The 14,532-nt window shown below is 41.0% G+C and overlaps 1 protein-coding gene across 1 annotated transcript in view; it reads right to left on the bottom strand.

The window, feature by feature from the left end:
- pitpnm3 (PITPNM family member 3) overlaps positions 1-3,589 on the bottom strand; it is a 55,536-nt gene extending 51,947 nt beyond the window's left edge. The window contains exon 1 of the mRNA XM_063016455.1: positions 3,507-3,589. Within this exon, the coding sequence (XP_062872525.1) occupies positions 3,507-3,588 (82 nt within the window). The 5' untranslated portion in view covers position 3,589. The remainder of the gene's footprint in view (positions 1-3,506) is intronic.
- Between the last annotated feature and the right edge of the window lie 10,943 nt (positions 3,590-14,532).

The raw sequence follows: 14,532 nt of genomic DNA, 5'->3' as shown, positions 1-14,532 counted from the left end.
TAATTCCAAACCTAATTAGGGACCTTATTAGGAAATCATAAGCCAAATCAAACCTAATGTCTCACTTCAAGCTCAGAAAATCAGACTAAAGCTTTTTTTTTATTTTGAACATATTATGAGAAGAATCAAGAATTAAAAAATACAATTAAGCTTGGAAAAGTTGAAAGTAAAACAAAAAGGAGATGGCCAGCAACAGGTTTAGTGGATACAATTATAGGAACAAAGAACAAGTCATTTAGAAGCCTGAAGACCCAAACAGAAGACAGGATGTTCTGGAGAAACGTTATTCGATTGGTCACCAGAAAGCGTAATGAGGGCACTTAACACTAAAAATATCTCTTGATGCATGCTCAATAATCCAGGTACACAAATCCACAAAGTTGAATCAGTTCATCTAGACACAAGTTGTTGTAGAGATACGTTTCGCCACTCATCCAAGTGACTTCTTCAGTCTGAGTTGGTGGTGAATACCCCAACCTTATATGCAGCTGATTTGCATGCAGCCGATTTGCATAGTAATTAACACTAATAATAATTACTTACTTAAATTAGTACAGAAATAGTGAATTTATTAATCACTCAATTGAAAACAATGAAAACCGATAATTAAATTTTAGATAGTAGGAAGAAATAGACTATATGTGTATGTGTGTGTATAATGTTGTTTCTAAAATTAATGAATAATAAAATAGTCTAATGACCCAATGTAAAGACAGGGCATTGCTGACCATTCATTCATTCGTTCATTCATTGTCAGTTGTACCACCATGCTGGACTGGCATTAAATCTAATTAGACTAAGAATGATTGGACTGGACAATACAGATTTAGAGTTAGTTGTATTCATGAATGTAATGTTTTCAACAGGACATGTGTGTGTCTTTAAGAGAGGTGTATAGTGGGAGATGCTCTGTTACTCTGGGGGTTGCGGCGGTTTTGCAAGTTTGGCACATGGAAGGGGGCGCATGTCGAAAAAGGTTGAAAACCGTTGTGTTAGCCCACCACAGCCTGCAGGGCATTTACACAGACATGACTGGCTATGTCTGAATGGGTTGCGGAAGCCCTGAGATTGGAGTCCATTCCAGAATAATAAAGTGACAGGCCACACAGTACATATACAAATTATTTTAAGATTTTAATTGCATACAAATACAATTTTAGACATGGTAATGAACAGACTTGTTTTTTTACTAATGTAATTACCAAAGGTGCTAACTTACTACACTTACTGGAAATTTACTTACTACACTTACTGGAAATTATGATTTCATTACCCCCACTGGAGCAGACTAATATTTAAAAGACTAGTAGTAAGTCTAGTAGTAAATGTTGTACAGCAGAAATGTAATCTTACTGCAGCTATGCATTAATGGCTTGCATTTGACAGACCTCATGTTCTAACGGTTTCTGTCTGCTATCAGTGCAACACGCACCAGTGGCATTTTTGTGCCCTTCACCAGCATAATTGCCTAATTAACATCTACTTTTAGCACATCAGGATGTGACAAACTAATTAATGTGGTGTTTACTAAACAGCTTTCAATGCTGAATCCAGTTAGAAAAGCAGAATGTTTTTTCTTAATTCATTTCGGTGGCTTAGTGGGTAGGACTGTCGCCTCACAGCAAGAAGGTCCTGGGTTCGATCCCAGGCAGGGTGGTCCGGGTCCTTTCTGTGCGGAGTTTGCATGTTCTCCCCGTGTCTGCGTGGGTTTCCTCCCACAGTCCAAAAACATGCAGTCAGGTCTATTGGAGACACTGATTTGCCCTATAAGTGAGTGTGTGTGTGTGTGTGTGTCTGCCCTGCGATGGACTGGCATCCTGTCCAGGGTGTTACTGTGTGCCTTGCGCCCATTAAAAAATTGGGATAGGCTCCAGCACCCCCCGCGACCCTAATTGGATAAGTGTATAAGAAAATGAATGAATTTTCATAAATAAGTGTGATAAGCCAGAGGGCACAATGACTGAGTGGGTAGCACTGTCGCCTCACAGCAAGAAGGTCCTGGGTTTGAACTACAGGTGGAGTGGTTTGGGTCCTTTCTGTGTGGAGTTTGCATGTTCTCCCCGTGTCTGCGTGGGTTTCCTCCGGGGGCTCCGGTTTCCTTCCACAGTCCAAAGACATGCAAGTGAGGTGAATTAGGGATACATAATTGTCCATGACTGTGTTTAATATAACCTTGTGAACTGATAAACCTTGTGTAATGAGTAACTACTGTTTCTGTCATGAATGTAACCAAAGAGTGTAAAACATAACATTAAAATCCTAATAAACAAACAAACATATGACTTTAAATTACCAGAGGTTCACCTGGATAATTAAGGTTAATAATAAAGGTTCACACATAGAAATAAGTCAATGTCAAATGTAAAAATAATATTGATACTGAAACTTATTATTTAATGTATTAATACATCAATAGTGAACAATTTTCATGAAGTAAGTGCAAAATGGGCAAATGAACACATTTTAATCTGGGCTGTTATTATGGAGACAGAAAAATAAAACCTGCATATCAACATCAGAAGTTCAAAACCACATCCTATTTACATGTACACTGATCAGCCATGACATTAAAACCTCTTTGTTTCTACACTCAATGTCCATTTTATCAGGTCCACTTATAATATACAGTAGAAGCACTTTGAAGATCTACAATTACTGACTGTAGTCCATCTACTTCTCCACATACCTTTTTAGCCTGCTTTTATCCTGTTCTTCAATGGTCAGGACCCCACAGGACCACCACAGAGTAGGTATTATTTGGGTGGTGGATCATTCTCAGCACTGAAGTAACACTGACATGGTGGTGGTGTGTTAGTGTGTGTTGTGCTGGTATGAGTGGATCAGACACAGCAGCGCTGCTGGAGTTTTTACATACCATGTCCACTCACTGTCCACTTTATTAGACATTCCTACCTAATTGGTCCACCTTGTAGATGTGAAGTCAGAGACGATCGCTCATCTATTGCTGCTGTTTGAGTTGGTCATCTTCTAGACCTTCATCAGTGGTCACAGGACGCTGCCCACAGGGCTCTGTTGGCTGGATATTTTTGCTTGGTGGACTATTCTCAGTCCAGCAGTGACAGTGAGGTGTTTAAAAACTCCAGCAGCATTGCTATGTCTTATCAACTCATACCAGCACAACACACACTAACACACCACCACCATGTCATTGTCACTGCAGTGCTGAGAATGATCTACCACCTAAATAATACCTGCTCTGACCATTGAAGAACAGCATTAAAGGGGGCAAGCAAAGCATGCAGAGAAACAGATGGACTACAGTCAGTAATTGTAGAACTACAAATGGACAGTGAGTGTAGAAACACGGAGGTGGTTTTAATGTTATGGCTGATCAGTGTACAGTATATGTATGTATAAGTATGGTGGAGGGAGAGTTGCAATTTGTGGCTGCTTTGTTTTAAAGGGCCTACATTTATAATTACCAATAAAACCCTTAGTTTGCATATTTGGAAACTTTATCAAATAATATTATTGAGTTTCTTTACCTTGTGTGTGTTCAATCTGCCCCAAGTTCTCAATCTGTTCCACCAGGTCATTGGAGTTCCACTGACTCATTCCCAGCAGCATAGCAGTTTTCCCCTCCAGTACCTCTGTAGGAATTCAAACATAGACACATAAATACTAACAACAGGAAAAACAGCATAAGGTAGAAGAAACATTTACACTGATCAGCCATAACATTAAAACCACATCATGATTCTACACTCACTGTCTATTTAATCAGCTCCACTTACCATATAGAAGCACTTTGTAGTTCTACAATTACTGACTGTAGTCCATCTGTTTCTCTGCATGCTTTGTTAGCCCCCTTTCATGCTGTTCTTTAATGGTCAGTGAGTGTAGAAACAAGGAGGTGGTTTTAATGTTATGGCTGATCAGTATATATATATATATATATATACAGTGTATCACAAAAGTGAGTACACCCCTCACATTTCTGCAGATATTTAAGTATATCTTTTCATGGGACAACACTGACAAAATGACACTTTGACACAATGAAAAGTAGTCTGTGTGCAGCTTAAATAACAGTGTAAATTTATTCTTCCCTCAAAATAACTCAATATACAGCCATTAATGTCTAAACCACCGGCAACAAAAGTGAGTACACCCCTTAGTGAAAGTTCCTGAAGTGTCAATATTTTGTGTGGCCACCATTATTTCCCAGAACTGCCTTAACTCTCCTGGGCATGGAGTTTACCAGAGCTTCACAGGTTGCCACTGGAATGCTTTTCCACTCCTCCATGACGACATCACGGAGCTGGCGGATATTCGAGACTTTGCACTCCTCCACCTTCCGCTTGAGGATGCCCCAAAGATGTTCTATTGGGTTTAGGTCTGGAGACATGCTTGGCCAGTCCATCACCTTTACCCTCAGCCTCTTCAATAAAGCAGTGGTCGTCTTAGAGGTGTGTTTGGGGTCATTATCATGCTGGAACACTGCCCTGCGACCCAGTTTCCGGAGGGAAGGGATCATGCTCTGCTTCAGTATTTCACAGTACATATTGGAGTTCATGTGTCCCTCAATGAAATGTAACTCCCCAACACCTGCTGCACTCATGAAGCCCCAGACCATGGCATTCCCACCACCATGCTTGACTGTAGGCATGACACACTTATCTTTGTACTCCTCACCTGATTGCCGCCACACATGCTTGAGACCATCTGAACCAAACAAATTAATCTTGGTCTCATCAGACCATAGGACATGGTTCCAGTAATCCATGTCCTTTGTTGACATGTCTTCAGCAAACTGTTTGCGGGCTTTCTTGTGTAGAGACTTCAGAAGAGGCTTTCTTCTGGGGTGACAGCCATGCAGACCAATTTGATGTAGTGTGCGGCGTATGGTCTGAGCACTGACAGGCTGACCCCCCGCCTTTTCAATCTCTGCAGCAATGCTGACAGCACTCCTGCGCCTATCTTTCAAAGACAGCAGTTGGATGTGACGCTGAGCACGTGCACTCAGCTTCTTTGGACGACCAACGCGAGGTCTGTTCTGAGTGGACCCTGCTCTTTTAAAACGCTGGATGATCTTGGCCACTGTGCTGCAGCTCAGTTTCAGGGTGTTGGCAATCTTCTTGTAGACTTGGCCATCTTCATGTAGCGCAACAATTCGTCTTTTAAGATCCTCAGAGAGTTCTTTGCCATGAGGTGCCATGTTGGAACTTTCAGTGACCAGTATGAGAGAGTGTGAGAGCTGTACTACTAAATTGAACACACCTGCTCCATATGAACACCTGAGACCTAGTAACACTAACAAATCACATGACATTTTGGAGGGAAAATGACAAGCAGTGCTCAATTTGGACATTTAGGGGTGTAGTCTCTTAGGGGTGTACTCACTTTTGTTGCCGGTGGTTTAGACATTAATGGCTGTATATTGAGTTATTTTGAGGGAAGAATAAATTTACACTGTTATATAAGCTGCACACAGACTACTTTTCATTGTGTCAAAGTGTCATTTTGTCAGTGTTGTCCCATGAAAAGATATACTTAAATATCTGCAGAAATGTGAGGGGTGTACTCACTTTTGTGATACACTGTATATACAGGGGTTGGACAAAATAACTGAAACACCTGGTTTTAGACCACAATAATTTATTAGTATGGTGTAGGGCCTCCTTTTGCGGCCAATACAGTGTCAATTCGTCTTGGAAATGACATATACAAGTCCTGCACAGTGGTCAGAGGGATTTTAAGCCATTCTTCTTGCAGGATAGTGGCCAGGTCACTACGTGATGCTGGTGGAGGAAAACGTTTCCTGACTCGCTTCTCCAAAACACCCCAAAGTGGCTCAATAATATTTAGATCTGGTGACTGTGCAGGCCATGGGAGATGTTCAACTTCACTTTCATGTTCATCAAACCAATCTTTCACCAGTCTTGCTGTGTGTATTGGTGCATTGTCATCCTGATACACGGCACCGCCATTGGATGCACATGGTCCTCCAGAATGGTTCGGTAGTCCTTGGCAGTGACGCGCCCATCTAGCACAAGTATTGGGCCAAGGGAATGCCATGATATGGCAGCCCAAACCATCACTGATCCACCCCCATGCTTCACTCTGGGCATGCAACAGTCTGGGTGGTACACTTCTTTGGGGCTTCTCCACACCGTAACTCTCCCGGATGTGGGGAAAACAGTAAAGGTGGACTCATCAGAGAACAATACATGTTTCACATTGTCCACAGCCCAAGATTTGCGCTCCTTGCACCATTGAAACCGACGTTTGGCATTGGCACGAGTGACCAAAGGTTTGGCTATAGCAGCCCGGCCGTGTATATTGACCCTGTGGAGCTCCCGACGGACAGTTCTGGTGGAAACAGGAGAGTTGAGGTGCACATTTAATTCTGCCGTGATTTGGGCAGCCGTGGTTTTATGTTTTTTGGATACAATCCGGGTTGGCACCCGAACATCCCTTTCAGACAGCTTCCTCTTGCGTCCACAGTTAATCCTGTTGGATGTGGTTTGTCCTTCTTGGTGGTATGCTGACATTACCCTGGATACCGTGGCTCTTGATACATCACAAAGACTTGCTGTCTTGGTCACAGATGCGCCAGCAAGACGTGCACCAACAATTTGTCCTCTTTTGAACTCTGGTATGTCACCCATAATGTTGTGTGCATTGCAATATTTTGAGCAAAACTGTGCTCTTACCCTGCTAATTGAACCTTCACACTCTGCTCTTACTGGTGCAATGTGCAATTAATGAAGATTGGCCACCAGACTGGTCCAATTTAGCCATGAAACCTCCCACACTAAAATGACAGGTGTTTCAGTTATTTTGTCCAACCCCTGTATATATATACAGTGCCTTGCAAAAGTATTCAGCCCCCTTGAACTTTTCAACCTTTTGCCACATTTCAGGCTTCAAACTTAACGATATGAAATTGTAATTTTTTGTGAAGAATCAACAACAAGTGGGACACAATCGTGAAGTAGAACGAAATTTATTGGATATTTTAAACTTTTTTTAAAAATAAAAAACTAAAAAGTGGGGCATGCAATATTATTCAGCCCCTTTACTTTCAGTGCAGCAAACTCACTCCAGAAGTTCAGTGAGGATCTCTGAATGATCCAATGTTGACCTAAATGACTGATGGTGATAAATAGAATCCACCTGTGTGTAATCAAGTCTCCGTATAAATGCACCTGCTCTGTGACAGTCTCAGAGTTCTGTTTAAAGCGCAGAGAGCATCATGAAGACCAAGGAACACACCAGGCAGGTCCGAGATACTGTTGTGGAGAAGTTTAAAGCCGGATTTGGATACAAAAAGATTTCCCAAGCTTTAAACATCTCAAGGAGCACTGTGCAAGCGATCATATTGAAATGGAAGGAGTATCAGACCACTGCAAATCTACCAAGACCCGGCCGTCCCTCTAAACTTTCAGCTCAAACAAGGAGAAGACTGATCAGAGATGCAGCCAAGAGGCCCATGATCACTCTGAATGAACTGCAGAGATCTACAGCTGAGGTGGGAGACTCTGTCCATAGGACACAATCAGTCGTACACTGCACAAATCTGGCCTTTATGGAAGAGTGGCAAGAAGAAAGCCATTTCTCAAAGATATCTATAAAAAGTCACCTGGGAGACACACCAAACATGTGGAAGAAGGTGCTCTGGTCAGATGAAACCAAAATCGAACTTTTTGGCCACAATGCAAAATGTTATGTTTGGCGTAAAAGCAACACAGCTCATCACCCTGAACACACCATCCCCACTGTCAAACATGGTGGTGGCAGCATCATGGTTTGGGCCTGCTTTTCTTCAGCAGGGACAGGGAAGATGGTTAAAATTGATGGGAAGATGGATGGAGCCAAATACAGGACCATTCTGGAAGAAAACCTGTTGCAGTCTGCAAAAGACCTGAGACTGGGACGGAGATTTATCTTCCAACAAGACAATGATCCAAAACATAAAGCAAAATCTACAATGGAATGGTTCACAAATAAACGTATCCAGGTGTTAGAATGGCCAAGTCAAAGTCCAGACCTGAATCCCATCGAGAATCTGTGGAAAGAGCTGAAAACTGCTGTTCACAAATGCTCTCCATCCAACCTCACTGAGCTCGAGCTGTTTTGCAAGGAAGAATGGGCAAAAATTTCTGTCTCTCGATGTGCAAAACTGATAGAGACATACCCCAAGCGACTTGCAGCTGTAATCGCAGCAAAAGGTGGCGCTACAAAGTATTAACGCAAGGGGGCTGAATAATATTGCACGCCCCACTTTTCAGTTTTTTATTTCTAAAAAAAGTTTAAAATATCCAATAAATTTCGTTCCACTTCACGATTGTGTCCCACTTGTTGTTGATTCTTCACAAAAAATTACAATTTCATATCGTTATGTTTGAAGCCTGAAATGTGGCAAAAGGTTGAAAAGTTCAAGGGGGCTGAATACTTTTGCAAGGCACTGTATATACAGTGAAGCCCGAAATTATTCATACCCCTGGCAAATTTTGACTTAAAGTTACTTTTATTCAACCAGCAATTTTTTTTTTGGACCGGAAATGACACAGGCGTCTCCCAGAAGATAATAAGACGATGTACAAGAGGCATCATTATGGAAAAAAATATTTCTCAGCTTTTATTTACATTTGAACAAAAAGTGGCATGTCCAAAATTATTCATACCCTTCTCAATAATTAATAGAAAAGCCTTTATTGGCTATTACAGCAATCAAACACTTCCTATAATTGCTGACCAGCTTTTTGCATGTCTCCACTGGTATTTTTGCCCATTCATCTTTAGCGATGAGCTCCAACTCTTTCAGGTTGGAGGGTCTCCTTGCCATCACCCTGATCTTTAGCTCCCTCCACAGATTCTCAATTGGATTCAAGTCAGGACTCTGGCTGGGCCACTGCAAAATGTTAATGTTTTTGTCCGCTAACCATTTCTTCACCACTTTTGCTGTGTGTTTTGGGTCGTTGTCGTGCTGAAATGTCCACTGGTGCCCAAGGCCAAGTTTCTCTGCAGACTGCCTGATGTTGTTGTTGAGAATCTTGATGTATTGATCTTTTTTCATGATGCCGTTTACTGTGATTAGGTTCCCTGGTCCATTGGCTGAAAAACACCCCCAAATCATTAGGTTCCCACCACCATGTTTGACAGTGGGGATGGTGTTCTTAGGGTTGAAGGCTTCTCCTTTTTTACGCCAAATGAAGGATACATCATTGTGGCCAAACAATTCAATTTTTGTTTCATCTGACCATAAAACAGAAGACCAGAAGTCTTCTTCTTTGTCCAGATGAGCATTTGCAAAGGCCAAGCGAGCTTTTGTGTGCCTTTTCTGGAGAAGTGGCGTCCTCCTTGGTCTGCGTCCGTGGAACCCAGCAGTGTGCAGTGTCCGTTGGACTGTCTGCCTTGAGACGTTGCCACCAGCAGAGCCCAGATTCACCAGGATGGCCTTGGTGGTGATCCTTGGATTCTTTTTCACCTCTCTCACTATCCTCCTGGCCAGCACAGGTGTCACTTTTGGCTTCCGACCACGTCCTCTGAGATTTTCCACAGTGCGGAATGTCTTGTATTTTTTAATAATACTTTGCACTGTAGCCACTGGAACTTGAAAACATTTAGATATGGCCTTATAGCCCTTTCCTGACTTGTGAGCTGCCACAATGCACAGTCGCAGGTCCTTAGTGAGCTCCTTTGTCTTAGCCATGACTGTCCACAAACCAACTGCAGAGAGTTGCTGTTTTTCACCTGTTGAGTTGATTAAAACAGCTGTTCCCAATGAATCAGGGTAATTAGGATGCTTTAGAACAGCTTGGACTATTTGGAATGGTATAGAACTTTGGATTTTCCCATAGACTGTGACAGTTTGCAAAGGGTATGAATAATTTTGGACATGCCACTTTTTGTTCAAATGTAAATAAAAGCTGGGAAATATTTTTTTCCATAATGATGCCTCTTGTACATCGTCTTATTATCTTCTGGAAGACACCTGTGTCATTTCTGGTCAAAAAAAAAATTGCTGGTTGAATAAAAGTAACTTTAAGTCAAAATTTGCCAGGGGTATGAATAATTTCGGGCTTCACTGTATATACAGTGTATCACAAAAGTGAGTACACCCCTCACATTTCTGCAAATATTTTATTATATCTTTTCATGGGACAACACTATAGAAATAAAACTTGGATATAACTTAGAGTAGTCAGTGTACAGCTTGTATAGCAGTGTAGATTTACTGTCTTCTGAAAATAACTCAACACACAGCCATTAATGTCTAAATAGCTGCAACATAAGTGAGTACACCCCACAGTGAACATGTCCAAATTGTGCCCAAAGTGTCAATATTTTGTGTGACCACCATTATTATCCAGCACTGCCTTAACCCTCCTGGGCATGGAATTCACCAGAGCTGCACAGGTTGCTACTGGAATCCTCTTCCACTCCTCCATGATGACATCACGGAGCTGGTGGATGTTAGACACCTTGAACTCCTCCACCTTCCACTTGAGGATGCGCCACAGGTGCTCAATTGGGTTTAGTCCATCACCTTTACCTTCAGCTTCCTCAGCAAGGCAGTTGTCATCTTGGAGGTTGTGTTTGGGGTCGTTATCCTGTTGGAAAACTGCCATGAGGCCCAGTTTTCGAAGGAAGGGGATCATGCTCTGTTTCAGAATGTCACAGTACATGTTGGAATTCATGTTTCCCTCAATGAACTGCAGCTCCCCAGTGCCAGCAACACTCATGCAGCCCAAGACCATGATGCTACCACCACCATGCTTGACTGTAGGCAAGATACAGTTGTCTTGGTACTTCTCACCAGGGCGCCGCCACACATGCTGGACACCATCTGAGCCAAACAAGTTTATCTTGGTCTCGTCAGACCACAGGGCATTCCAGTAATCCATGTTCTTGGACTGCTTGTCTTCAGCAAACTGTTTGCAGGCTTTCTTGTGCGTCAGCTTCCTTCTGGGATGACGACCATGCAGACCGAGTTGATGCAGTGTGCGGCGTATGGTCTGAGCACTGACAGGCTGACCTCCCACGTCTTCAACCTCTGCAGCAATGCTGGCAGCACTCATGTGTCTATTTTTTAAAGCCAACCTCTGGATATGACGCCGAACACGTAAACTCAACTTCTTTGGTCGACCCTGGCGAAGCCTGTTCCGAGTGGAACCTGTCCTGGAAAACCGCTGTATGACCTTGGCCACCATGCTGTAGCTCAGTTTCAGGGTGTTAGCAATCTTCTTATAGCCCAGGCCATCTTTGTAGAGAGCAACAATTCTATTTCTCACATCCTCAGAGAGTTATTTGCCATGAGGTGCCATGTTGAATATCCAGTGGCCAGTATGAGAGAATTGTACCCAAAACACCAGATTTAACAGCCCTGCTCCCCATTTACACCTGGGACCTTGACACATGACACCAGGGAGGGACAACGACACATTTGGGCACAATTTGGACATGTTCACTGTGGGGTGTACTCACTTATGTTGCCAGCTATTTAGACATTAATGGCTGTGTGTTGAGTTATTTTCAGAAGACAGTAAATCTACACTGCTATACAAGCTGTACACTGACTACTCTAAGTTATATCCAAGTTTCATGTCTATAGTGTTGTCCCATGAAAAGATATAATGAAATATTTGCAGAAATGTGAGGGGTGTACTCACTTTTGTGATACACTGTATATATATTAGGGCTGTCAAACAATTAAAAATTTTAATCGCGATTAATTTCAGAATTTTATATAGTTAATCGTGATTAATCGCATTTTAAAAAAAAATCTGTGTAAATGTTATAGAAAACAAGGATTTTTAAGTGAAATGTTACAATTAAAATGGTGAACACATTTTATGCTAAATGTACTTATGTTAAAAACTGCTGGGACAAGAGAAAACTGTAAGGGAGTTTTATTCACTCACATACTAGGCAGTAATACTATCCAGCAGAGACCCTTGACTTCGTATATATGTCAGATTGTAGGTTAAAACATTGTAGATCAGCGTTGCTTTAGGTGGGATAAGGCGTAGTTATTGTAACAGACTTTTCTGTGGTTGTATCGTGACAATGGTTTGATGGACGTTTCTACACGAAGTGAGTGTGTTTTGACCCTTTGGGGCTTCCATAGTTCATGGAATAGCATGCTTGGCTAACGTGATGACTCTAGTTGTCCGCTATTCGGTACCGTAACAGAAGAAGTTAATAAAGTGTTATGCTCCCGACAATTTGTGAATATATCGTGTATTTATTTCTTTATTAAGCAAGTGCATCACTACGATGCTCGGTTACATTATGTTAACAAACCGCAAATGAAACAAACGGTGGCAAGTCCGACGTTAAAACGTTGGTTCTACCAGTCACACGTGTATATGTGTGTTAGCCCCCTTTGAGAAACGCTGTCTTAATGAGAGATGCCGTGCACGGTCAAGTCTCAACATGAACTACGGATGACTCGCAGGGCCAAATAGAATTTGCGTTAACGGCACTATTTTTTTAAAATCCCATTAAATTGAGATCGCGTTAATGCGTTATTATCGCGTTAACTTCGACAGCCCTAATAAATATATATATATATATATATATATATATACTGTATATATATATATATATACAGTACCAGTCAAACGTTTGGACACACCTTCTCTTCAGTGGTTTTTCTTGATTATTTTTATTTTCTACATTGTAGATTAATACTGAAAACATCCAAACTATGAAGGAACACATATGGAATTATGTAGTGAACAAAAAAGTGTTAAACAAACCAGAATATGTTTTATATTTTACCAACTCTACCTCTGCACAGCACAACTGATGGTCTTAAACACATTAAAAAAGCAAAAAATTCCAGAAATTAACTCTAGACAAAACACAAACATTAATTGAAAACCATTCCAGGTGGCTACCTCATGAAGCTGATTGAGAAAATGCCAAAAAGTGTGCAAAGCTGTCATCAAAGCAAAAGATGGCTACTTTAAAGAATATAAAATATAAAACATATTCTGGTTTGTTTAACACTTTTTTGTTTACTACATAATTCCATATGTGTTCCTTCATAGTTTGGATGTCTTCAGTATTAATCTACAATGTTGAAAATTAAAAAAAAAATCAAGAAAAACCACGGGAATGAGAAAGTGTGTCCAAACTTTTGACTGGTACTGTATATATATATTTAAAGAATTTTAAGCAAATGTCATGTGGTATAGATTGGCTTAATCTTTTCATGCTTTATTGCCGTTGTGCAAGACCGAAATGGAATTAAGCATGTGCATTAATGTCCATGATTGTTCACATGAACTGTACAGAAAAATCCCTCAATAAGGAAACTGAATTGTTGTCAGTTTGGCTAGCAGTGTCTGGCAGGATCCAGCTTGAACAGTGGTACCTCAGTATTAAATATACTAAACTAGTAATGGGATGAACTGGACCTAGTTGCCACTGTTCGGTTTTGAACAATGCCCATAGCTCTCAGTTACTTGAATAGAGTCACAATAACAGTGTCCATAAATACATAAATGCTTGGGAATACCAAAAAACAGTGCCATTGCCAACCTTCTTTTAGATCTGCTTGTTCCAACAAATGTCTGGAGCCTTTTAATCATAATGTTCACCATCCTATGCCATATGCCACTGAGAGAACTTTAAGCTACTTCTACTTTTTAGTGAAAGAAGAAAAGCTTTTAAACAATTATTTTTAACTGTTGGGTCAACTAGCAAGCAATTGACCCTAATTATAAAGTTTTGCTAAATGAATTCAAATTTGTAAAAATAAAAAACTAAGAAAAGAACACACAAAAATAGCATCTGCAAGAATCAAAGTAAAGAATTCTACAACCCCAAATCAGAAAAAGTTGGGACAATATGGAAAATGCAAATAAAGTAAAAATACAGTGTTTCTTACATTTACTTTGACTTTTATTTGATTGCAGACAGTTTCAGCCCAAGATATTTCATGTTTTTTCTCCATTCCTGCATTTCAGACCTGCAACACATTCCAAAAACAGTTGGGACAGGGGCAATTTGGGGCTAGTAATGAGGTGAATAAACTAAATAATGATGTGGTTCCAAACAGGTGATGTCAACAGCTGATTGTAATCATGGTTTGGTACAAAAGCAGCATCCAGGACAGGCTGAGTCTTTAATAAGCAAAGATGATCAGAGGATCTCCAGTTTGTCAACAAATGTGTGAGAAAATGATTGAAATGTTTAAAAACAATGTACCTCAAAAAAAGATTGGAAAGGATTTGCATATTTCTCCCTCTACAGTGCATAATATCATTAAACGATTCAAGGAATCGGGAGGAATTTCAGAGCATAAAGGCCAAGAACGCAAGCTTAAGCTGAACGCCCGTAATCTTCAATCCCTCAGACGTCACTGCATCAAGAACCACCACTCAACAATAGCTGATATGACCACATGGGCAAGGGATTGCTTTGGGAAACCTTTGTCAAGCTCTACAATACAGAGTTACATGCACAAATGCCACTTAAAACTTTACTGTGCAAAAAAGAAGCCTTATGTTAACCATGTCCAGAAGCGGCATCGACTTCTCTGGGCTCGCAGGC

This window comes from Trichomycterus rosablanca, chromosome 20 (assembly GCF_030014385.1).
Source record: "Trichomycterus rosablanca isolate fTriRos1 chromosome 20, fTriRos1.hap1, whole genome shotgun sequence".
Taxonomy (NCBI): domain Eukaryota; kingdom Metazoa; phylum Chordata; class Actinopteri; order Siluriformes; family Trichomycteridae; genus Trichomycterus; species Trichomycterus rosablanca.
This window is presented reverse-complemented; position numbering and strand designations above follow the sequence as displayed.